Source organism: Macrobrachium nipponense, chromosome 22 (genome assembly GCF_015104395.2).
Source record: "Macrobrachium nipponense isolate FS-2020 chromosome 22, ASM1510439v2, whole genome shotgun sequence".
NCBI lineage: Eukaryota > Metazoa > Arthropoda > Malacostraca > Decapoda > Palaemonidae > Macrobrachium > Macrobrachium nipponense.
The window spans coordinates 80,871,033-80,898,951 of record NC_087213.1 but is presented as its reverse complement, the minus strand read 5'-3'; the positions used below and the strand labels follow the sequence as shown (position 1 = coordinate 80,898,951).

The 27,919-nt window shown below is 37.6% G+C and overlaps 1 protein-coding gene across 2 annotated transcripts in view; it reads left to right on the top strand.

Moving 5' to 3' along the window:
• The window catches only part of LOC135198822 (SET and MYND domain-containing protein 4-like), an 84,886-nt gene that overhangs the window by 34,036 nt on the left and 22,931 nt on the right, over positions 1–27,919 (top strand). Inside the window, exons 1-2 of one of the 2 annotated variants that reach the window (XM_064226793.1) lie at positions 19,671–20,045; positions 21,236–22,031. In XM_064226793.1, the coding sequence (XP_064082863.1) occupies positions 21,248–22,031 (784 nt within the window). In that variant the 5' untranslated portion in view covers positions 19,671–20,045; positions 21,236–21,247. Of the gene's footprint in view, positions 1–19,670; positions 20,046–21,235; positions 22,032–27,919 lie in introns of those variants that run through there. The other variant, XM_064226792.1, reaches the window with a different exon arrangement.

The window sequence follows — 27,919 nt, the reverse complement described above, 5'->3', positions numbered from 1 at the left end:
TATGGTCGGATATCCTCAATAATCCAGAATTGGTCCAATATATCTATGTTTGCTGGGACTTTGCTTAAAGTCTATTATCGGTTATGGTATTGTAAATATTCTTTTATTCCGTCATTATAAACATAGTGTGTTGTCGAAGAATTTTGTCGATTTAGTAAATTCGTATTCGGTGTATAATAGTGTTATTTTGGTAAAAAAATTACTTTTGAGTTATCTAAAGGACTTTGGTGATGCCATTCTACCAAGTTATCTGAGCGACTTTAGTGATGTCATTCTATCACCCCAGTCCACGTAACTTGTTAAGTGCACAATGAAACTTGATGTTGGTAATTCGTGGCAGTTGTAAGTGATGGTTTCACGCTTCTAAGTACATTGAGGACACAGCTGCTCTTTCCTTGGAAATTGATTTTTCCTACAGATTTAGTGTTTTGATGATGTAGTAGTAGTCTTGTGATACTGTTATTTATGTCCAATTCTCTACCTAACAATCAACCCCCACCCCCTTATACCAACTCGTACCTTGTCACCCACCAACCCAAGTGACACACCTCCCCTCAGCTGCTCCCTCTCGTGGAACATATGGCTCCCTGAAGGCGGCGTATCCCTCGGCCTTTACCTGAATGCAGATATGGCAGTCTTGTGTACATGTGTGTTGTCTCCCACCCAAAACCCCAAATTCCCAAAGTCCCCCATCATTGTTTGGTAGAAATATGATGTAAATAACAGTTGCCCCCACAAGATAACTGCTACTTTTTCATCAAAAGCACTAAAACTCTAGGAAAATCAATTTCCTAGGTAAAAACAGCCGTGTCCTCGTTACTTAGAAATACCAAATTTTTTTATAAATGTATGGCTGAAATAATTTGTTTTTAATTTTTTAGTAATTGTATGGCTGAAACAAATGTAATCTTAAATGCATGCTAGGGATGCCAGTCATCGTTGCCATTGCCGATGCCTTTACAAACTGTTTCCATGAATTCTAGCTGTCATAGTAATGCAATAGTGATAAAATTGCTCTAATATGTATGTATATTTATATAAGTGGTACCTCGAGATATGAAATTAATCCGTTCCGAGACGGCTTTCATATCGTGAGCTTTTCGTATCTTGAACCGCATTTTACATGTAAAATGGTTAATCCGTTCCAAGCCCTACAAAAACACCCCAGTAAATTTTATAATAAAGCTAAATTGACCAATAAACAATGAAATACTACAACAATTTGGAGTATTCAGTACCTAACTTAATACGTACTAGTACTAATATGTATGCACCTGTAAATAAAGTGTATTAGTGTACATGGTATACAAGAAATACTGTACGTATGTAGTAAAATGTGGAACCTTACCTTTCGAGTAAGGCTATTTCTGAAAGGGGCGACAGAGGAGGAGGACAAACGGCAGAAAACTTTGTATATTAAACATTAAAAAATTTCAGGAAACATAAACTAAACTTTACAAAAAACTTATATAAATTTTTTTTTTTTGTCTTTGATTTGTGCAATTTGTTTTTTATTTTTTATACTTTTTTTTTCAAAATTTCTATTTCTTCACCACTTTCAACTTTTGTTTTTTTGTAGTATCAGTTGGATCTTCCTTTTTGCTTACTCCTGCTAGTACTAAAGGCCTCTTTAAAAAATAACTATCCAAGGAAGATTGCTTTAGCCTGCTTTTCAAAATTTTCCTGAAACAACTCAGGCAAACGTCATCGAACTGCGTAAGCATACGACCTGTGTAAGCCTTTTTGGGGGTGTCTGTTTTCTACAAATGATTGCACTTTATGAAAAGCAGCTAGAGCATCCTTAATTTCTGCCGTTGTCATAGGGTCCTCTTCCTCCTCCTCCTCGCCGCTGCTAGAGAACTCTTCTTGAACGACGTTATGTTGCATGGCCTCCAACTCCTTCAGGTCATCCGTTGTAAGCTCCTCTTGGTGGTTCTTGAGAAGGTCATTGATGTCGTCCTCGTCGACGACCAGCCCCATGGACTTGCTGAGTGCAACGATCTCGTCAAGATCTGGTTGCAAAACAGTTTCAGGATCGTCAACTGTTCTTGAATCTGCAGCACCAGTTTCGCCCATGTCGAATCCCTCGAAGTCTCAGGTGGATACGGCATCAGGCCAGAGTTTCCTCCACGAAGAATTCAAGGTTCGCCTCGAAACCTCCTGCCAAGCTTGATCAATGAGTTGGATGCATATCACAACATCGAAATGCTCCTTCCAAAATTCACTCGAGAGGTTTGTGGTATTGGTGATGTCGAAACATCTCTTGAAAAGATGTTTTGTACAGCTGCTTGAAGTTCGATATCACTTGCTGGTCCATGGGCTGGATGAGAGGGGTGTTGTTAGGTGGAAGATTAAGAACCTTGATAAACGAATACTCCACTAGGATATCTTCATCAAGGCCAGGAGGGTGAGCAGGGGTATTGTCCAACAACAGCAGACATTTCAGAGGGAGGCGCTTCTCTTCCAAGAATTTCTTCACTGTCGGGTCGAAACACAGATTTACCCACTCGGTGAACAAAAGTCTTGTTACCCAGGCTTTCGCATTAGCCCTCCACCGGAAGCTTCTCCTTTAGCACTTTGTGGGCCTGGAAGACTCGAAGAGTCTTCAAATGATAGACAAGTAGGGGCTTCACCTTGCTATTCCCACTGGTGTTGGAACAAAGTGCGAGCGTAAGCCTGTCTTCCATAGGCTTATGCCCGAGTAGCTTCTTCCCTTCCTGCATGATGTACATTTTTACAAGGCATTTTTTTTTCTTGATTGTCATCTCGTCGAACGTCTTAATAAAGGCTTTGGCCGCTTTCGTGTCCAAGCTGGCCGCCTCCCCATGCCGCACCACTGAATGGATGCCAGTCCGTTTACAGAATTTTTCGAACCACCCATGAGAAGCCTTGAACTCTGGGGTTGGCGTCGATGTCTCTTCTCCTCCTCCGTCGTCTTCGGCCTGGGCAATCAAATCGCCAAAAATAGCGCTGGCCTTGTGGCAGATTGCCATTTCAGTTATCATATCGCCAGCGATTTCTTTGTCTTTTATCCAGACAAAAAGCAGCCTCTCCATCTCATCGTGCACGTGGCTCCTCTTGCTAGACAAAATAGTCACGCCCTTGGAAGGTGTAGCTGATTTGATGACATCCTTCTGCTTAAGGATGGTGCCTATTGTCGTCGGATTTCGGCTGTATTCCTTGGCGATCACACTCAATCGCATGCCAGCTTCCTACTTTTTCATTATCTCCATTTTTGTCTCCAAAGAAAGCATCCTCTTTTTTCCTACTTCAACTTTCTTGGGACCCATGACTACGTATATACTGTACGTAATTAAGTTATGTAGTACGTATACGTACGAAGTAAAGTTCTCACACAACACAATAAAGTAGTAGTCCAAGAGCTAAGGCCCTTTGAACTAACCGAGAATGGCCAAAAGCGAGAGTGATTGTTTCTAGGGTAAAAAAGTTTGTTAAATCCAAAAATGGGCATCTTACATGTCCCTGGTGGGACATATGCCTGTATGACACCATTTACCATCCTGATGGCCGTGACAGAGTTACGACCAAAAGTGACAACTTCAGGCGGAACTGTCATTGATTAATGATACCTTTCCTATTCTGTCATTTTAGTAACAACATTTTATAACTTTTAAATGAATTATTAATGTTTTAAAAAATGTATATTGAATTTTTTGTTTCCATTCATTACCAAATGGGCGCAGTGCAAAAACTCTTGTGTGTACCATAATAGTTCAAGAGCCTGGTTTTTCAACAGGTACAGCATGGGGTAATTATGATGAAAAACACTAAGCCCTCTCAGGGAAAGGGACTACATGATACCTTTGGCATTTGCTACCAAAATGTTCTTAAAAAAGACATATCAACCACCAGTCCAACAGGTAAAGATACAACACAAGCTGACATGTCACCAAAAAAACTTAAGCAAAAAAAAAAAGTTGAAGTTTGACTGACATGGTTGATCCAATTCCATATCCAAAGAAACCTCATATCTCAACCTTCAACTATTCAGTTGAAGAAGTTAATAAACTCAGATGCCTGATTCAGATAAGAAGAAATATAGAATGGGCAATGTCAAGTGAACTATTTTACGATACACCAATGTGGTCCAGTTGGAATTCATGCATCAGAGAAGATAAACTTCCATTCCAGGTTGCCAGATACATGGAGAACTTAAATCCAGCCCCGACACGACTGAATGTGGTTGCTGAAACGATGAGACAATCACACAATGTTACATAGGAGTGTGGCGAGACATACACACTAGTGACCTACGAACTGGCAATCGCAAAACCATTATGGAGATACAGGACCAAGAATCTCCAAAATATGATGATATGCTCATATGCTCTGGTACTTTTCACATCATGGTGGCTTATTTTGCTTCACTTGGATATTTCATAGATGAATCTGGAGGACCCCTTATTCTTGTGGACACAGGTCTTGGCACTTGGATCGCTTAGAGTATTTATTGCCGGAAAATACTTCAACGTCTGCAAACGACTACATCCACTGCTAGCTACAGCTTTCCAGGTGTTGCATTTTCATAGCTTTCTTAAAACCAATGGTTGCAGTAACTGAACACCTACAAGGAATGTTGCATACTTTGAACTCGGCTGCTGACTTGGGGAATCTAGAAAGTACACCAACATAATATAACCCTTATGGATGAATATGAACAGTTCACAAACAAAACAAGATCTGGATGTCATGGAGCAACTGCAAGGTATTTGATTCTGCATATTGATCTTGTGCATATATTTCTCCAGTTTGGTAGGACCTGTTGTACTAGTGACCTGGATATGCCTTTAGAGCAAACTGTAAATGGTGATGCAGCATCACGACTGAAAGTATATTGGCTTTCTCACAGTCATTCTCTGCCCATCGAAAATGGATGGTGACAAAAACTTGAAAAATCAGGTGTAACAAAAACTAACACTCATCTCAAGAGCTGAAACCCTGTCATATCAAACAAGATAACAGTGACCTTCAAAAACTAGTAAGAGGAATAGAGGACACACTGAATCCATTTGGAGAAGCTCTTGGTGATGAAAATTTGTACCACATAAGCACTGGGAAAGCAGCACCAGACAATGTAAAAGGAGACCTCATGGAGAAAGGGAAAGAGTGGTGTGATAAGTTTACCAGTGAGTGCTTTGCAGATCCCAACAGGTTTGAAAAACCAATCCCTAAACATCAAAGTAAAATGGTTTACTAAGTAATGTGGCCATGAAGGTCAAAATATCAACCAAGGGTATGAAGATTAGGGAAGTCCAAGGGACAAGAGATATGTTTTGTAAATTTGTTCCTAGCTTTAGGGGGCTGGCCGGCTAATGCCATTTTTTAAGGACAGGACTTTGATATTCATACCACTTAATAAGGTGACTTGGGACATCTCCAAACCGCATATGATTTTCGCCTCTGACCTTCGGTTTTGTGATGCTAGGGCGATTTATCCCGGAATTAACCATTTTTAAAATTCTATCTCCTCCCTTGATATTTAATATTAAGACCTAGGATTACTACCATATATAGACCTGATGTAGACCTCCAATCGAATAAGGAGTTTTTTTCCAAAAGTCATTTTTTTGCTAGATATGAATTTTTTGGCAAAAAAATAAACCCTATAAATCAGGAGAAAAAAAAAAAGACGAAACAGAAATTGGAAAAAAGGGCTCTATTTGATTGTTCTATAATGTCTTTCTGAGTTATATACCAAATTCCAATGTTATAGCTTTAAAACTAAGTGAGAAGATAGATTTTGAAGGTCAATAAGTATAGTTTTGAGATACGGGCGTTCAAAGTTTTTCTTCGTATTTCTATAAAGACAATGTTAATAAATAATGATTATTATGAATGTATATTTCTTTTTTGTGTATTAATAAACCAAAACTATTTTATTTATCATACTTTAATCATAAATGATGATCCCTTTGCTCATATATCTTAGCCTGGGTCACTGCGTGAGGCAAGATGGGGCACTCCTTCCTACGCCTCTCTCTCTCTCTATCTCTCCTTCACTAACTCGGCTTATTACAGCGAATTTTCTTCTTCTGTATGTTAGCGAGATGTTTTCCTTGTATTTTCCTCTTTGGCACGATGAAATTCTTGCCGAAACAAAGATAAACAAACGTAAATGCAAGAGAATGTCAGAGATGAAACTCAAAGGTGTACTCTCTTTTTACAAAGACAATTTGATAAATCATGATTATTATGAATTTCATATTCCATTTTGGGTATTAAAAAACCAAAACTTTGTTATTTATCATAAATGAAGATCTCTTTGCTCAAAGATCGTAGCCTTGGGCACAGTGTGACGTGTGCCGTCAGGCAAGACGGGGTCGTTACTACGCAACCCTTACTAGCAACCCTCCCCTCTCTCTTCACTAACTACGTATATATTATGATATTCTGTAATAATAATACTTGAGCGATTTTTCTTCGTCTGTATGTTAGCGAGATGTTTTCCTTGTCTTTTCCTCGTTGGCATGATGAAATTTTTGCCGAAACATAGCTAAACGTACATTAAAGCAAGCGAATGTCAGAGGTGAAATCGAATGTGTAGACTACTTGAAGTTTGTGCTCGCACTGATGGTTGGACTTGGTAGTTGACTGAAGTGAAGTCTCCCTTCTCGACTCAGGGAATGTCTACAGATGCCATTTCTCCCAATTTCTTTGACAATAATTATCAAAATTTACGATAATAGAAGAAATATTGCATTTTCTTGTACGGATCAATGTTTTAGGCTTATTGAGTTACGTTAACTAATTACCCTATAACTACGAAAGTAAGAGGAATTTTGACGAAATATTTCGTATACGTATTCTCAATTGCCATATGAAGCTCCATGAATTTTTTCATGACTTCATTTTTCGCCCTGTACCACCATATATAGGGGTTCCGGCCGGCCCCCTTAAATGAGAAATTAGATCTTCGTGAAATTTTGAAATTTCCTTTACCACCAGTACCAATGTCACTTCACCAGCACATATTGCTGGAAATGTTATAAAAAGCAGCAAATCCAAATTTATGTATATACTAGAATGAAAAGTTTCAAGTGTGACACCTACATCCATGGAATGTTCATAATACAGTCGTGAGAGAGTATAGCATCCACTTATGGCGCAATTGCAAGGGACATCATGGTAAATCTCTATAGAAGACGTGGAAACGTTGGAGGTGAAATCAGCCTCATTGTACAGGACCCTGAGCAACATCGTTCAAAGGATCTACAACAAGCACTGAGAAATAACTTTAAGAAGTCATTACTGCGCTTTCTTGTGAAGGAAGGGAAAGATAATGGCTATGCCTCTGTCTTGCACAGTCATGAAATATATTTTAGACTGGTAAAAGAGTACTACCTTTACAAAGAGGTTGATGGTCATGTTAGTGTGGAAAAAGTTGGTGATCTTGAGAGTTGTCATGAGGAGGCCAACTCGTGTATTATGTTACATCTTTAAAATATTGAAAGAACATATGCTGGTGCCAATTTAATTGTGAGATGTGATGACACAGGTATTCTTGTGATCCTGCTTTATCATGTCCATAACACAGCTCTACATATATGGATGGATGTAGGGCAGAATGGGAAAATACTAGAAGATTTATAGATGTCACAAATTTTGCTTCAAATCTTGGAAGAAACCTGTGTATGGCTCTTCCTGGGCTGCATGCATTAACAGGTTGTGATTTCACAGCATCATTTCTGAAGACAGGAAAGATTGATTAAACCATATGCCATTCCTCCAAGGAATTCCAAGACACGTCTGCCAAACAGGGAAAAGAATCATGGAACAATGTTGAAACCATCTCAAAAGATTTATAAATACTCTAATTTAATAGGAAGGTTATTCATTATGTTGCTTAGGTTTTCCCATGTAACAAGTTCCATTAAATTATCTTTGACATCGGACGACTTTAAATGACCTCTTGAGGACATTTAAACTTTAAGAGTTAATAATGGACATAGATCATTAATCTAAAAGTTATACAATGTTGTTACTATAATGACAGAATAGGAGAGGTATCATTAATCAATGACACTTCCGCCTGAAGTTGTCACATTTGGTCGCAACTCTGTCACAGCTGTCATGATGGTAAATGGTGTCTTACAGGCATATGTCCCATGAGGGACTTGTAAGATGCCCATTTTTGGATTCAGCACACTTTTTTACCCTAGAAACAACCACTCTCGCTTTTGGCCATTCTCGGTTAGTTCAAAGGGCCTTAGCTCTTGGTCTATAGTACTACAACTAAATCACTAACGAATTTACGTTAATAAAGGAAATCGTATAGAATAAACGAATTCTGCATGCTTACGATACCGATAATGCCGCCAAGTGGCCAAAAAAGCACGCCGCTATGTACGATGCATGATGGGATCATGGGAGAGATGCTGACCAATAGGAGAGCAGGATCTTATGGCAGTGACTAGCATCAGGAGCCAATGGGAGAGTGGGAGGATGGTGGCGAGTCTACTAAGTTGACGGCGTGCGAGTTTTAAAATTGTTATCGGTGGTCTGGGCGAATCTCGGGACTTTACAGCAACATCCTTTCGTATCTTGAACAATTTTTGTATGTAGAGCAAAATAAATTTTCGTATTTGCTTTCGTATCTCGAGTTTTTCGTAAGTTGAGCCTTTCGTATTTCGAGGTTCCACTGTATTACAAATAGATACGCTAAATTCACTTATTTCCACGGTTTTTTGTAAGTCTTATCCAAGTTTAGAGGGTAAACAAAAACAATTGGCAAATCGTAGCTATATCACAGCAAAACAGATGAAATTTGTTTCAGGAATCTGGTTACTTTTACAACAACGAATATTTTCAAATGAATGATCATGAATACGTAATAAATATATGCAATTCATAACCTTATTCTGGTCTTTAACTAGGAACAAACAACATGTTTTCCCGGCCGGGGGTCGATACATCTCGTCGTTCAAGATTGTTGTGAGTAGTGTCCCAGCGTCTATGGGTATAAGTCGTGTGTGGATTTAGCATAGGAAATGTTAAGTTTATGGACACAAGTGACTCCGCAAACACCAAGATGTCGTCAATCTTCTGCACGTAAGGTGTTATGAGTCAAATTTTGAAAGTGTCATTGAGGTAAGTTTGCACTTCGTGTGGATAGACTTTCATTAACTTCTGTTTATCTGGAAATTATGGCATTATTTTGTGACTTGAAAAAAACACTCACGTACTTTGAGAGGAAAGTAGAGGTCTCGATCTGTTGTTTCCACGCTGGTTGGGGTGTGACTGGCGTCTAAGTCAGTATACTGGAAGTGCTAAAGTTATTTTTTGGGAAAGTGTCCCCCGCAGCAGTACAGTGTCCGCCTGTCCACACAACGATGCATTATCTTATAAAGAAATATAGAATTTATCTGTGCTTCCTTCAAACCTTGAACTTTGCTGACTGCCAATATTGTAGGCCTATTTTCCTTGTTCATCAGGTGGTCTGCAGTTACGAGTGGTGCATAAAACCGTGTGAGAGGCAGCATATGAGTTGCGTTGAATATAGAATGGTTAATCTAATTAATAGAGACACGGCGGTTATTTCCTTGGATATTGCAGTTTCCTATAGCTTATTAACAATTTCCTATAGCTTATTAACTATTTCGTATAGTTTATTAATAATTTCCTATAGCTTATTAACAATTTCCTATAGTTTATTAACAATTTCCTATAGCTTATTAACAATTTAAGGTTAGTGTTTGTTTGGCGGATGTAATTAACCTATATATAGGTTTAACGTTAGTGTTTGTTTGGTGGATGTAATTAACCTATAATTTACCTTTGAACTCTATCCTACAGCAAGGGGGACCCTTTGGGAATGTGGGGTTTTCGATGGGGTACACCACTGGGGGAATTGTGCCATGCAACTCTATCCTATGGTAAGGGGGACCGATGGGAAAGGGGGTTTATGGGTGAGGTAAATCACTTAGAATTTTTTGCCATGTTATTGAATTAATTCCTTTTATTTGTGACATTTGGAATGCAAAATACAAGCAGAAGTAAGCAATAAATAAAACTGAAAATATAGCCATGTCACAGGCAAAATCTACTTACTACTGTTACAATGCCGAATGCTACCATGCATGTGCCATGTTACAGAGGATCTTGGTATTTCTATATAAGTATTCCGCAGGGAGCTAGACTGGCAATTGACATTTTCCTGTGTTAATTTACTTGCTGTACAAGATTTGAAATTAATATTTATGTGGCCAACTGTAACTAAACTGTAATTTATGTTTGAAGACTGCACGATGGTACCAACGGGTGACGTACTGATACATAGAATTCAAAGGTAAATAATAGTTGAGTTACAGTAGAATGGAAAATATATTCCCTAAAACTCTTGTAAAGCAAGTAAAATAACATAGGAAAACATCAACTGCCTTAGACTAACTCAGTTGATCACTGATCGAAGTGTTCGATTGGGGCAGAGAAATGTAAACAAAGCTGCCATGTTTGAATTCCGCAACCACCATGGAACCCTATGTTCACTAAGGGTAAGATGCAGCACTCGGGGAGGGGAGCACAGAAGATACGAGTTGGCTAAGTGACGTGAGGTTGTTAGGTAATGATATGGAGAATAACAATAACTACCAAACAAATACTAACACGTCTACCTCAAAATTACTAACACTTAGTAACACCATACCACAATTGATCTAACTAATAATAGAGAAGTATAGTTTGGGAACTTTACTTTACAGAGGTGGGTGGTACGCCTTTACGAACGTGTGGACTTTCGTCTTCGATTCTTTAAAGTGTATCTTGAATCTTGGAATCAGATACGGCCAAATACCCAATGAACCATGAACACAGATAGGTTTCCCCAACATTAAAGTTAGGTTTTCCGGATTACCTAACAGAAGTACTATCACAATTAAAGGTGAAAATATTGTCACTTTGAGGATGTGGAGAGTCGGGTGTTAACATTGCGAATACTTATTAAAAATATGAAAACACAATTTGGGTATCAGCAGTCCATTGATGATAAAGTCTCTTGATTGGTCAGAAGAGTTGTTGGCGGGTTATTGAGGGAAGTGATTTCACACGTATGTGAAACTGATGCCGTATTGGGGGGGGGGGGGGGGGGGGGGGGGGGGAGGGGGGGGGGGGGGGGGGAAAAAAAAAAAAAAAAAAAAAAAAAAAAAAAAAAAAAAAAAAGGAGTACAATTCTGAGTAAAACCAACACGAATAGGGTCTTGTAACAGACAGACAATACGAAAAATCTATAAAACCAGATATTGTTCATTATTATTAAAGGAAATAATATTGCAATGAAATATTGTGGCACCCATTTTATATAATAGTTATGAATTCATACATACATAAAAATATATGTATGTATATACACATTTACATATATTTAAGTATGAATTATGAAATAGATAGAAGTTGGAGGTTAACGCATGGAATAAGGAATGAAGTGTTATCAAGATTCAAGATTATTCATTACTATTATCATCACTGTCTATTTCTGTAAATGATAGAATTTTTATATTTGACCTATAAAAAAAAAACTTAACGGAACACTAACATATAGGTTACCATACTAACTTAACTTAACCTAGTAGAACGTGTTACCTCCCCCCCTTAAAGAAAGACCAACTTGAAGGAAAACTAACATATAGGTTAGCATACTAACCTAACCTAACCTAACCTAATAGAATGTGTTAACTGACCGGGGGCCGGAGCTTAAAGGAAGACTTAGCTCATAGGTTAGCATACTAACCTAATCAACCTAATCTAGTAGAATGTATTACCTGACCGGGGTGGCTCTGCCCCCTGTACCCCCTCTTAAAGAAAAGCAAACTCAAAGGGAAGACTAACATAAAGGTTAGCATACTAACCTAACCAACTTAACCTATCAGAAGTGTTACTTGATAGGGGTTCTGCCCCCCCCCCCACCCCCCCCCCCCCACTACTACCCACCCCCCCTTAGAGAAAGACAAAACTTAAAGGAGGACTAACATATAGGTTAGCATACTAACCTAACCTAAACTAAACCAGCAGAAAGTGTTACCTGACCAGGGGGCATACCCCTTAAAGGAAGACTATATGAATGTAAATGTTCTAATGATAGCCTAACTTAGTAGAATGTGTTACCAGACCGGGGCTCTCCCCTGTACCCCCCGTAAAGAAAGACAATATTATATGAATTTAAATGTTCTAATAATAAATAAAATTTTAACAAAGAAATTGTTATAGGTGAGAAAGCCTTGTAAAATGATGAAACGTAAATAGACATAGGTTAATAATGGAAAGGGAAGGGAGAGAATGGTCTAAATTAAAACGTCTATAAATCGATTAGAAAATGTTCTAATAAAAAGGAAAAATTTTAACAAATAAATTGTTACGGGCAAAAAAGTGTTGTAAAATTATGAAACAAAAATAGCCAACCGTGAAATAGGAAAGAGAAGGAGGTGACCAGTGTACAAATCATGTCTAATTCATGTATGGAATATCCCCAAGCAACCTTCAATTTTAGGGTCCTGCCCTCAATTGTAGCAATATTGTAAGATATATAGGGCAACATTATGAAGTGAGAACTGGTCAGTGCACACATTAAACAAATGCTATGATAAACGGTACAGAAATAAAAACTTGAAATATTATAACATTAAAAAACAAATGAGGATAACATTAAAAAACAAATGAGGAAAAGGGAATATATGTAACTTGATGCATGAACCCCTCCCCCAAATCTCCACTCGTTCCTATTGCAACGTAGGGTTAATAATGCAACATGATTGGTTAAATACATGTAACCCCCCCCCCCCCTAAAACCCCCATTATTTCTCTCACTTTGGAATCGGTGTCTGAAACAAAAGCTCCCCTATAACATGGTGCATGCTTGGTAAGATTCGACGTCGTAACAGTAGTAGTAATAGGTGGATTTTGGCTGTAACAGCTCCATTATAGGTTTATTTATCGCTTATTTCCGCTCGTATCTCGTGTTTCAAATGTCATAAATAAGAGGAAATAACACAACAAAACCTTCCCCCAAGTGTTTTACCCCACCCAAACCCCCCCATTCCCATCGGTCCCCCTTACCGCAGGATAGAGTTGTAAGGCATTTACCCCACCCAAAACCCCTCATTCCATTGGTCCCCCTTACCGTAGGATAGAGTTCAAAGGTAAACTACGGGTTAATTACAGCCGGCCGAAAAATATTACTTTAAATTCTTGTTCAGGGGGTTAAACTGCATAAAAAAAAACTTCAACTGCCATAGTCTAGCTCAAAGTGAGCAAAATGGTGGTGGAATTTTGGGGGAACATGTATTTAACCAATCATGTTGCAACATTAACCCTACATTGCAATAGGACTGAGTTGAGGATTTTTTTTGGGGTGGAGGATTCATACAATAAGTTGCATTTATTCCTTTTCCTCATTTGTTTTATAATCGTGTTATATTATTTCAAGCTTCTATTTCTGTTCCGTTTATCATAGTATTTGTTTAATGTGTGCAGTGTGTGTTCTCACTTAATTTTGTCCTATATATGTTGCAATATTATCTTACAATTGAGGGAAGGCCCTGGTAAATGCCTTAGGGCTGGGACTAGAAGGCAGTGGTAGGACGTTCCAATAACTTGGGTGTATCAGTGACGTCAAATTGGAGGTTACTTGGCGATTTATAATACATGATTTGTACACAATTCACTCCCTTCTGTTTCCATTATTGAAAACTCTAGTTTCGTTTCATCATTTTACAGTGCATTGCTTACCCATAACTATTTCTTTGTTAAAATTTTACCTTATTATTAGATTAAATTGATAAAATTTTAGCTTATTATTAGTTTAATATATATTTATATATTCATTTATATTCAATTTTTTCAATTGAAAATTATTAGTTTAATATATAATATTATATATTCATATATGTAATTTTTTCGATTTACAAACATTTCAGTTTACACAACACAAGTCACTCCCTTTTCTTTCCATTATTTATGTATGTCTATTTCTGTTCATCATTTTAGGATGCATAGCTTATCTTTAACAATTTCTTTGTCAGGTAACGCATTGTACTAGGTTAGGTTGGTAAGGTTAGTATGCTAACCTATATGTGAGTGTTCTTTCTAGGGGGGTGGGGGTGTTGATGGGCGGCGAAGCCCCCTGGCCAGGTAACATGTTCTAGGATAGTCTAGTTTAGTAACGTACATGTAAGTCTTACTATATGGGGGCAAGCCCCCCCCCCCCCCCCCCCCCCCCCCCTGCTGGCCAGGTAACTTGTACAGTGGTACCTCAACATACGAAAGTCCCAGCTTACAAAAAATTAAAGTTACGAAAGCAAGTATGAAGATTTTTTGGCTCTACATACGAAAATAGTTCAGGTTACGAAAGGTTGTTGCTGTATAGTCCCGAGATTCGCCCAGACACAATTTTAAAACTCGCGCACCGCCAACTGAGTAGACTCGCCACCATCCTCCTTTCTCATTGTTTCCTGATGCTAGTCACCGCCGTAAGATCCTGCTCTCCTATTGGTCAGCATCTACCCCATGTGCTCTATGTATTCTATTGGTAAAAGGATCCTGTAAATTGAAAAACTTATTCATGCAGTACACTTAAAAAATTAGGTAAAGCTAGAATAAGGAATAGAAATGAATGATTATTATACTGTTTGGTAGTTTCAGAGTGGAAGATAGATAATGAAAATTTATTATTACATACTGTACTGTGTGCTAGGTAAAATTGGTTGCGTGGCGATCGTTCACTACTCGTAGTGTGAACGTAAACAAAAGCTTGGAAGCTTTTTTTTTTTTCCCATCTTTATTGTAGTTAATGGTTACTTAATAATTATTTGAAATGAGTACATGCAATACATTTAATTGAAAAAAATAGTGAATTAGATATCATAAAATATAAAATAAATCAGACTGCTATCATCGAAGCCAACAAATATTTTCTAGAATTCTTCTTCTGTTTTAATATTACTATATGTTTCATCATAGCTGTCAGTAATTCGGTATCTCCATTAGGTAAAGATAGAATAAAGAATAGAAATGAATGGTTATTATACTGTTTGGTTGTTTCAGTAGTTGAAGAGATATAATTAAAATTTATGATTACTAAACTGTGTGCTAGGTAAAATTGGTTGCTTGGCGATTATTCGGTACTCAGTGCTGAATGTAAACAAAAGGTTGGAAGCTTATTTTGTTTGTTTGTGTATTATAGTTAATGATAAATTAATAATTATTTGAAATGAGTACATACTGATTATTTATACATTTTATTGGCATATTCTAAGCTTTTAGCTTCTTAGGTTTAGATGTCAGAATCATAGACTAGGCTACAGTAGCAACTGCTAACATAGGCTAGGCTTATTGTTAAGGGACATACGTTAAAGTCCTAATATATGAAGTAAAAATGGGATTGAACATTACATGCAGTTGAATATTACTCAAGCATGTACAATATTTTGCCTATTTGGAGTCATTTTTCTTCCGTCGGATCGGCGTCTTAACCCTAGAACATGTGCTGTAACCCTGGAAATAATTTACTGGGGTGTTTTTGTAGGGCTTGGAACGAATTAGGCAATTTACATGTAAGATGTGGTTCAAGATACGAAAAAATCAGGTTACGAAGGCCGCCTGAGAAAGGATTAATTTTATCCTGAGGTACTACTAGTGGAACCTCTACATACGAAAGTCCCTACTTCAAAAAATCCAAGTTACGAAAGCAAAGACGAAGATTCTTTTGCTTCTGTATACTAACATAATTCAGGTTGCGAAAGGGTAAAGTCCGAGATTCGCCCGAACTGCTGAGAACAATTTTAAAACTCGCTCCGCCAACTGAGTAGACTCGCCACCATCCTCCTGCTCTCCCATTAGTTCCTGATGCTAGTCACTGCCGTAAGATCCTGCTCTCCTATTGGTCAGCATGTGTCCCATCATCCCTCTACGTAAAGGCGTCCTTTGAGCACTTCGTCGCATCAGCGTTCGTATGCACGTGGAATTCGTTCGTTCATATAGATTTCGTTTAACATAAATTCGTGTTAGTGATTTCGCTTTCTTCGTAGTAAGTTACTTATCGTGTGGTGTGTGAACTTAACTTAATTAGGCATGGGTCTCAAGAATGTTGCTGAAGTTCACGGAAAGAAGAGGATGCTTTCCATGGAGACAAAGATGGAGATAATTAAAAAGTATGAAGCTTGCATGCGGTTGAGTGTGATTGCTAAGGAATATGGCCGAAATCTGTCAACAATAGGCACCATCCTTAAGCAGAGGGAAGCCATCAAAGCAGCTACACCTTCCAAGGGCGTGACTATTCTGTCCAACAAGAGGAGCCACGTGCATGATGAGATGGAGAGGCTGTTTCTTGTATGGATCAAAGACAAAGAAATCACTGGTGATACGATAACCGAGACGGCATCTGCCACAAGGCCAGCGCTATTTTCGGTGATCTGATTGCCCAGGCTGAAGACAACAGAGGAGAAGGGATATCAACGGCAACCCCAGACTTCAAGGCTTCTTGGGGGTGGTTTGATAAATTCCGTAAACGGACTGGCATCCATTCAGTGGTGTGGTACGGGGAGGCTGCCAGCTCGACACGAAAGCGGCCGAAGCCTTTATTAAGACGTTCGACAAGATGATGATCAAGGAAACTACAATTCTCAGCAAGTCGTCAACTGTGAAGAGACTAGCCTTTTTTGGAAAAAAATGCCTCGTACATACATCACGGAGGAAGAGAAGAAGCTACCCGGGCATAAGCCCTTGAAAGACAGGCTTGTGCTTGCACTTCGTTCGAATGCCAGTGGGGATTGTAAGGTGAAGCCCCTACTTGTGTATCATTAGGAGACTCCTCGAGCCTTCAAGGCCCACAAAGTGCTAAAGGAGAAGCTTCCAGTGATGTGGAGGGCTAATGCAAAAGCCTGGGTAACGAGACTTTTGTTCACTGAGTGGGTAAATCTGTGTTTCGGGCCGACAGTGAAGAAATTCTTGGAAGAGGAGCGCCTCCCTCTGAAATGTCTGCTGTTGTTGGACAATACCCCTGCTCATCCGCCTGTCCTCGAGGAAGACATCCTAGCAGAGTATTCTTTCATCAAGGTTCTTTATCTTCCGCCTAACACCACCCCTCTCCTCCAGCCCATGGACCAGTAAGTGATATCGAACTTCAATAAGCTGTATACAAAACATCCTTTCAAGAGATGTTTCGACATCACCGATACCACAAACCTCACTTTGCGTGAATTTTGGAAGGAGCATTTCGATGTCATCGTATGCATCCGACTCATCGATCAAGCTTGGCAGGAGGTTTTGAGGCGAATCTTAAATTCTTCGTGGAGGAAACTCTGGCCTGATGCCGTATCCACCCGAGACTTCGAGGGATTCAACATGGACGAAGCTGATGCAGATTCAGAAACAGTTGACGATCCTGAAACTGTTTCGCAACCAGATCTTGACAAGTTCGTTGCACTTGGCAAGTCCATGGGGCTGGTCATCGACGAGGACGACATCAATGAACCTTCTCGAGGAGCACCAAGAGGAGCTTACGACGGATGACCAGAAGAAGTTGGAGGCCATGCAACATAACGTCGTTCAAGAAGATTCTCTAGCAGCGGCAAGGAGGACGACCCTATGATAACGGCAGAAATTAAGGATGCTCTAGCTGCTTTTCGTGAAGTGCAATCATTTGGAGAAAAGAGACACCCCGAAAAGGCTTACACAGGTCGTATGCTTGCGCAGTTCAATAACGTTTGCCCAAGTCGTTTCGGGAACATTTTGAAAAGCAGGCAGAAGCAATCTTCTGTGGATAGTTATTTTTTTAAAGAGCCCTTTAGTAGTAAGCAAACAGGAAGATCCAAGTGATACGAAAAAACAGAAAATTGTAAGTGGTGAAGAAATTGAAATTTATAAAAAAACCTAGTGTAAAAAAGAAAAAAAAATAAATAAAGGCAAAAAAAGAAATTTAAGTTTTAAGTTTTTTGTAAAGTTAAGTGTTAATGTTTTCTGCCATTTTTTAATGCGTTTCGTAAAGTTTAGTGTTAATATTTTCTGCCATTTTTTAATGTGTCTCGTAAAGTTAAGTGTTCATGTTTTCTGCCATTTGTCGTCGTCCTCTGTCTCCGCTTTCGGAGATCTTCTCACTTGAAAGGAAAGGTTCCACATTTTACTACATATGTACGTACAGTATTTCTTGTACCCTGTACACCAATACACTTTATTTACAGGTAATCACAGCTATGTTAGGTATTCAATGGTCCAAATTGTTCTATTTCATTGTTAATTGGTCAATTTAGCTTGTATTATAAAATTTACTGTTTGAATTCTGGTAGATGATATGGGATACCTAACCACCAGGGAAGACATATGATCGACAGGGGTAAGATGGGATGCTGGGGGCAGGAGGGTACATAAGGTACAAGCTGGTAAAGTAATTCAGGATTGTTAGGTAGAAATATGGCAGTAAATAACCATTACCCAAATAATATTTGGGTAATTGTCATTTATTGCCATATTTCTACCTAACAATCCCGAATCACGTTACCAGCTTGTAACCTTCTGTGTGTTATATATTATTATATATATATATATAATATATATATTATATTATATATATATATATTATATATATAGAATTATATATAATCTTATATATATTTATATATATATATATAATATACTTATTATATTATATATACACACAAAACACACACCTACATATACATTACAATATATACATATATATAATTATATTATATATATATAGTAATTATATATATATATATATATATATATATATATATATATATATATATGTATGTATATATTTCATATGTATATATAAATATATATATATATATATATATATATATATAAGTATATATATTATATATATATATATAGTATATATATTATTAATATATATATAATATATATATATAATATTATTATTTTATATAGTATATATATATATATATATATATATATATAAAATATATATATTATATATATATATATAATATATATATATATATATATATATATATATTTATATATATATATATATATATATATATATATATATATATATATATATATTTATGTATATTTATATTATAAGTTGAGTATATCTTAGTTTTACCAGACCCACTGAGCTGATTAACAGCTCTCCTAGGGCTGGCCCTAAGTATTAGATATTTTCACGTAGCTAGGAACCAATTGGTCACCTAGCAACAGGACCTACAGCTTATTGTGGGATCCGAACCACACTTATTCGAGAAATTAATTTCTATCACCAGAAATAAATTCCTCTGATTCCGCGTTGGCCGAGCCGGGATTCGAACTTCGGACACCGGATTGGCAACTGAGCGCAATATATATATTCTATATAAATATATATTAATATTAATAATATATATATATATATATAATATATCTATATATATATATATAATATAGATATATTCATTCCCTACAAGCACACACATACATATATTTATTAATGTATATATGTATATACGTATATGATGCCCCACAGCAAGTGTCTCAAGGACACAAGGACGCATCCTGCCTCCAAGATATTTTTCATCCAATCGTTATTCCATAATTGTCTTTGGGGGGGTTAGTATTTGTAAGGATATATATATATATATATATATATATATGTGTGTGTGTCCTTCCAAATACTCCCCCAAGACAGTTATTATGGAATAATGATTGGAAGAAAAAATCTTGGAGGCAGGGTGCGACCTTGTGTCCTTGTGACACATGTTGTGGGGCATCATCGAATGCCAAGTCCTTCATAGTTGCTGGCTAACAGGATGCCTCCCCTGGCAGTTGCCTTGGGGGCTGTACTGTTGACTGAGGGTGACCAAGACTGCAGAGGGAGCTGTATTGTTTGTGGTGGTGGCGTGGGATGGCCGTGGGTACTTCCAGGTGTGGCGTTGGCGTAGTTTGGGCTGAGGATGTTCCCAGCGCGGCATCGGCAGGTTGAGCAGGCCTGCAGGTAGCGGTATTGGCAGGCAGAGGAGGCCCACAGGTGTGGCAGCAGTTAGCTGAGGAGAACTCGAGGTAGCGGCGTCAAAAGGGTGAGCTGGTCCACAGGTGTGGCCAAAGACTTCGGACAGGCCGAGCGAGCCCCAGGAGCGATGGCAGCGTCAGGGTTGAGGAGGCCCACAATCACTAAATTGTGCTCTATACTTCACTAATTCAGTCCCTCCCTCAAAAAACAGTGTGCACTGTACTTCTTCGAGTAGTCCATTTCCTTTGTTTTTTTGTTTTTTTTTTATGTCTAGTAAGGTGGTACAGATTGTCATTCATAGATTTCTGTTAACATTACACCCAACTTATGGGCATCCAACAATGTAGCAACTCAACAATGCATAAGTAATAGGTATGGGGTGTAACTCTTTTGTGGTAAGCATTCTATTCTGTATTCCATCATGCATTCCATGCAACTTCTTGATACTGATTGACACTGAGCTCGCCCCTTCCTTCTTTCCATTTCTGTATTTTGTGGAAAATCTCACAATAATTGGGAGACATTTATTTTCTAGTTACCACTCAAAGCTTAAGTGAATTCCAAGTAGTCTTTAACTACTAAATAATTTAGGCAATTTAAATGTCCACAATGACAACAAGTTAATGAAATTTCATATTAAAAGGTGTTGTATTTGATGGATAGCAGTAATAGTTCATGTGAAGTTTGTATTTATTAATGGTTAGTAATGTAATAGTAAACATAGAAGTTAGAAATTTATTTTGAGATTACTATACCTTGGATTCAGTTGTATTGGTTGCACTCTAGGCAAGTATTAGTAATTTTTAAAGCTTGATCAGTGATTTGAAATGTCCAAAAAATTAGTACATGTTACTGGTTTATAAAAAAACATTGTAAAAGATTTGTAGTGTGTGGTGCTTACCTCTTTGAAAGTGGTAAGGCAAAAAGGGGTGGGAATAGGTATCGATACAAAACTACCCTGTACATCTGATAAATGAATGGGACTAGATAAAGCAAGATGTTTGATATCCAAATGATAATTATTTTTAAAGAAAATGTAGAATACAATTTTAAAGAAAATGTAGAATACATGTGGATGTCATGTGATACTGGATACTTTATGAATAGAGTGATAGTAAATAAAGTGTTTACTACCGAATTGACATTACAGAATTAAAACATTGAACCATGCATTACATATACATGTGGATCTGTATTCTGTTACTTTGGTAGCACTTACATGTCATTGTTTGTAATTTTAACATTGTAATTTTACAGGAACTAGAAGAAATGGCAAATTTTGACTATGGCAAACTGGCCTCTGATCTTGGCAAACTGGTCTCTGAGTTTGGCAAACTGGGCCCTGAGCTTACCCTTTTTCATCACCGGGGAGAACAGTGCTTGGATGAAATCTTTGAGTGGGCTTGGGACAATTATCAGTTTGATTGCAAGGCCCTAGAAGAGTCCTTCAAGTCTGAGGATAGAGCCAATAGGCTACGACTGCTTGGCAATCAGTGTTACAACGCAAAGAATTATTCAAAAGCTCTAGATTCCTATAATCAGAGTATCATGGCAGCACCACATCCAATATTGAGTAATATCAGAATTGAAGAGACTGAAGATAATGCACCATTTAGTTTTCCTCTTATCAATCCTTCAAGTTATGGTGGTGTTGCTGTAGAGAAATGTAGTGCCTTAGGAAAAGGATTTGCAAATAGATCGGCTGTTATGCTTGATATTGGGGAGTATGAGAAGTGTTTGGAAGATATTGATCTAGCCCTAGAGTGTGGATATCCTGAAGAACTGCGTTCAAAACTAGAGGCAAGACGGTTGAAGTGCCAAGAAGCGCAAAGGAAGGAGAAGGCATCAAACTGCAGCCATAGAAATTTGGTCGATAACCTTGAAAGGTTTGGCCTAGGGGAAATTGTTAAGAATATGAAGTCCTACCCCACTGGGAAGCCCCCAGTGTTAAAAGATCCCAATCCTTGCATACCAGCATTCAGTAGAGCTGTCAAAGTTTCTTATTGGCCCAATAAAGGAAGAGGCCTTGTTGCAGCAAGAGATATCAAACCAGGTCAGTATTGTTCTATTAAATCATGACTACTGCATTAGATCAATTGTTGTGTAACCACTGACCTTTTGTCATTGATTTCCTAGTCTAATTGATCATTTCATAGGTATAATTCTCATGTAAGGTCTTTTCCTTCAAATTTTTGAAACAGAGTTCTTAAAAGGATTCATCCTTGTATAAAGAGTTAATTTAAGATTTGTACATAGTGTAATATTTGGGTGAAGGTCAAGAAATTAAATCCGATGTAAAGTAAGAAAAATTAGGAAAAGAAGTGGAATGGAAATAGAATTTCAAAATATTCATCTATCCTTCAAATGGTAGATTAAGAAGCATAATTAGTTGTACTGTAACTTGAAGAAACGAATCATGAGCATCTTACAGAAAGCAGGGAGCTGAAAAAAGTTTAAATTTTGCCGTAATGCTGGAATTTAGTTAATAAAGTTTCAGTGTATATTTACCTTTTGTGTTAAGAGCATTATGTGAGGAATAGAGGTTTTAGTGCAACATGCAGATTTTGATGCAGTTTCTGAATCTCTAGGGAATGTTTAATAGGTGTCTTCGTTTTAGCTACACGGGTGGCCCTACCCCCTTTTTTATGATTATTGTGTTGACTATATTACTAGGGCACATCTGGACGGGGTTTGGGACTTTTAATGGCACTGCATAGTGATGAGTCTTTGTGGCAGCTGACAGGACTGAATGCCAGACAGGCTGACCCAGTCTCTTCATTACAGGAGCAGATAACGAACTGATGTGCCTGCTTTGTGGCCTCTGTTTAAAAAATGCACTTCACGTGGCGTCAGTATGCTAGAAGCTGATTGGGTTATTCTGGCCCCATGGACACAAGGAGCCAATCAGAAAGGGAATATTCAAAACTGTAGTTGAATGACTCTGAAATTTAGGTTTCGAGGACCACTTGCTGGAACCCATCAGGATTATTCAGTGCCCTAATGAGGATGAATATATAAATTTATATGATTAATTATGAATAAGTGAACGATAAGTGTTCAAATATCAACATAAAGCAATGAAGAATGATGATAGGTAAAACTAGTAAAAACTAAATTATTAAACTCTTATACTTAAAAATATATACCTTATAAAGTAAATGACTAAAATCATTCCACATTCAAATAACCAGATTCTTTCACATAACCCATAAGGTTATCTACCTCAATATAATCATTTAAAATTTCTAAAATAGTCATCCCAGCTTTTAAGTACTTTACCCCAAGTCTATTAATCTAAGACTGCACCAGCACATGCTCAATGGATGGATGGGTGACCATCACAGTGAGCACAATTTTGGGCACTGGCTCCCTCTAAAATATAACTATGGGTGTAGTGGGTATGGCCGATCATAAGCCGTGTTTTTAAAACGTGAACTCCAAAAAAAATACTTTTTCTAATATTTCTGTACTTCATACTTGTGGATAAAAAGGGAAAGTCCAACTCTGCTGTCATTTCTTACTGATGTACTTCTAATGTGGCACCTTATTAGTTAAGAAATCGCATCTTGCAGTATCCTTTGCTTCAGCATCAGCCAGTTCGTTCCCTGTATACTGGTGTGCCCAGGGACTCAACAAAACTTAACGGATTTGTGGTGAACAGAAACACGAAAAAGCCATTCCTGAGCCTTTTGAATTTAAGGATGGTTTGGGTTAGACTTCTTTAGAGGGCTTCTAAAACACTCCTTGAGTCACTATGTATTACTGTTGATTCAGATTTCATATCAGATGCAAGATTTAAAGCATCAGCTATGCTGTTGCCTTAGCAGTGAATATGGATGAGGAGTTTGGTAACTATATATACTATATATATATATATATATATATATATATATATATATATATATATATAGTATATATATATGATTCCCCTCACACACCACTGCACACCCACTCCATCTTCTGGTCTGATCCATCAGTATAAATCGGGTTTTCAACCTATTTTTCACCACGTTCCCTTTCGGGTAATTTTAATGTTAGTGATGTACCTCCTCCAATTTTTAGTTTAAAGAAAGCAAAAAAATTTCATAAAATTATTCCATTATGTATTATTTGCAAGTAGGTACTGTGCTGAAGGAAAATAAGTACATAACTCTCCTGAAATAACCAGTATGTTTTTAAACACAGAACTCGATAAAAAATAAGGAATATTTTAAAAAAATTATTAACCTGTTTCTGTGCAGTAAATTTTCAAGGTTATGGTACCGAGCTGCTAAAACTAAATACATTATTATTACATCAGCAGCAAAGGGAGTTACTGAGAGTGCTGAAACTGTTTTTCTTCAGCTACCCTAGTCAGCAGGGGAGCAGTTGTAGCTAAAGCACATTGAAAGCCGGCTTCCACATTCATTTGAGCCCTTGGTATTGATTTTATGACAAGTAAGCTGGAAAACCTCTGCAACATGCGGATATCATTTGGATAATCTACACCAGAACCTGACTAGAGAGTTTTTCTCAAATAGATCACAAACACTGGAACCATTCTCAAAGTCAATAAACTCTTCCTTAATAGCAGCGTTAACTAAAGCAACATCTGTATGGAAAAGGTCTCTAATTAGCTTAAGTTTCCTTCAGACACATCTGGAAAGTATCTGTCTTACTTCATTTTGCAGTAAGGAAATTCAATGTACTCTTATTAAGCTTCCATCTGAACTACAGTAGAGGTGTCCTGCTGTCAGCAAGTGGACAGACAGGCCCATAACCCTAACAACCCGTGGGGAGCTCATCAGACCAGGGGTTATGTGTACCCCAGGTTGAAAACCCCTGGTATAGATTTTCATGTCATTTATATGCCTCTCATCATGCTCCAAAAACTTTTTTCTAACTTGTTCTGGACGACCTTTCTTATTTATCTCTTAAGTGCATACATCTATTGCTGGAATAAATCGAAGGAAGGATAACAGGATGTTTAACATGTAGCATCTGTGTTTTTATATTTTCATCCAGCTGTCTGATTTGAAATGATCTTGAAGATATACTAAATCTAAAAAGACTTGAATCACACTGTTTCAAGATCTCAAAAGAAGGATTTTCCCTAGTGCTTTACAGCTCATACCTTCTCAGATCCAGTGGTAGCTGATGGGAGTCTACATAGACTTTCAATGGGTGAAGTTCTAAAAGCTCCAGTGCAGAACCTTAGCCCAATTTTATGTAGTGTCCAATTCCTGAAGTTTAGTCTTTGAAGCAGATGAGTATACTTGGCAGCTGTAGTTTAACTTAAATAAACATACTGCATTGTAAAGCCTTAACAATTTCTTATCAGCATGTCAATTAAAATTCGACACTACTTTTAAAATATTTAGTGATCTCTTCACTTTCACTTTTAACTGATCAGTGTGATTATTCTAAGTGAGCTTTTCATCAAAGATCATTCCTAAAAGTTTTACTTCAGTGGAGTAAGGTAAAATAGTTCCATTTACGGTAAGTGGTGGAATGGTCTTAGTTCAGCGCCTGCAGAACCAACAGCGAGTCTTTGATTGGGAAAATCTAAATCCTTGCCCATTAGCCCACTTGCTTACTTTATCGATGGCTCTTTGGATGATGAACCAGTTTGTAGAAAATGCATCATATCCTGTGCAGTATAAAGCCAGATCATCTACAAATAAAGAGCCTTTTACTGGTGATGGTACATTTTCTAATATATCATTAATGGCAATAGCAAGGAGGGTGACACTAAGGACATTACCCTAGGGAACTCTCTTCTTGTAAGAAAGGTCGTGATACATGATTTCAAACTCTTACCTTAATATATCTTTCTGATAAAAACGAATTTACATATCTGATATTTCCTTTAATACCCATCTTATACAGCTTTTCTATGATATCAAAGCGCCATGTGGTGTCAGATGCCTTTTCCAAATCTAAGAAAACTCCTATAAAACTCCTATTGTTTGGCTTTGTTTAGCAAAACCTTGTTGTATTTGGTTTGAGAACCTGAGCAAGTGATCCAAAGTAGATTTACCTTTCCTAAAGCCAAACTGAAATGGAGAAAGCAATTTATTTATTTCCAAGTGCCATACAAGTGTAGTGTTCGTAATCTTTTCCATCAGCTTACAAACACAACTGGTGAGAACTATTGGTCTGTAGCTGCTGGGTAACGAAGGATCCTTGTTTGGTTTCTTCATAGGGATGATTAATGATAATTACCAGTTCCTAGGAGTAATACCAGTTTCCCAGATTTCGTTTATTATATCTAGAAGAAATTCCTTTGATTCTCCTGTGAGATGTTTAAGCGTTTCATAAAGTATTTTATCTTCACCAGAGGCTGATGCTTTAGTATTGAGGAATCTTTGAGTTCCTGCAGTGTACATTTTGAATTGTATGGTTCAAAATTATATTCACGTAAATCAAGAGAAACCTGGGCATTTCTAATGTCTTGGAATTCTCGAGAATAGTTCTCACTTTTGGATATTCTCGAGAAATATTCTCCAAAATTTTCTCTTAACTCTATCTGGTTGGGTAATTAGGTCACGGTTGGGTAGTTAGGTCACCGTTCATCTAAAGGGTAGGCAGTGGTTCAGGTAGAAACTTGCCATTTAGTTTTTTAATTTCCTTTCAAATCATTGTGGATGGCTTTTTGAGCCAATGTCATTTATGTAGTACATCAGCGACTCTCTTTTTGCCTTTTTGAAATATTTATTTTGCTTGGCCACAGCATGTTGGTAAATAACTGTGATTTATGCAGTTCCACTACTCTTATTATTTTTATTAATTTCCTAGTGATCTTTCTCATACTTCTGCAGGTTTTGTTCCGCCAAGAAACTGCTGGTCTGGAAGTCTTTCCTTTCGTTGTAGGAATAGAGGCAATTACACTGTTGATGGTAATGTCATTAAAATAATTATATACCTCCGACATGGATGGAAATGATTTTACATTCTTCTCCATGAGAGCAGATTTATCCATGAGAGCAGATTTATACCTCCGACATGGATGGAAATGATTTTACATTCTTCTCCATGAGAGCAGACTCGCTAAATTTCTTCCAGTCTGCTTCATCTACCTTCCATTTAGGAGGTGATTCGGAGGGCTGATTCTTAACTAAGTTTATATGAATTGGGAAGTGGTCACTCACAATTGGATATGTAAGTGTTTACATAATAAAAATATGGAATGTTAGTCCATATATATAAAAGATTGCTTGCAGGAATGTGATCAGACTAGAGACGCTAAAGATGACGTATACATAAAGTAGGCTAAGATAACATGTCGTCACCTGTAGTCATTCATTTGTTTTGAAACAGTCCAAGCTCCCTGCTTGAGACAACTACCCCGACCTATTATTCAAACGGCCTACGTGATCTCTAGCGTGTCTCATTTGATTGTGTGTTCGTATGAAACTATGTCATCTGATAGTATGTTCATATGTTCGAACTACTGTCTGTTCCTTCATAACTTGTAACAGAGAGATGGTAGACAGGCAGAACAGAGTTAGCTATCGTCATTAGAAGACCTGTACCTCTTTACCTAAGCTTTATCATGTAGAGGAATAGGATTAGCCATCATCATTGGCAGAAGCGATCAAGCTATCGTTATTAGAAGACTTGTACAATCATACCTGATCTTCACCATGTAAAACTTCAGAAGAAATTATATCTATTTTTATACTTAGTGTTTTCTACAAGAACCTCACCGAACCATGAGTTTAACACATCGTCGTAAAGATAATACCGACTTCGTAAGTGATCTACAAAACCCCAGACACTCCATTGAAGATGGAAGTGCAATACCAACCGACTTAGCGTAAGTTTATCGCTAGTCTAACATTACCTCATAGGGCGCCTTATCATACAAGGCACAAGCCCTAATATTTGGTGGCCAGCGGACCAGAAGAACTCTACAACGTCCTACGAAGAAAAAACAGAATAATAAATCATGAAGTCACC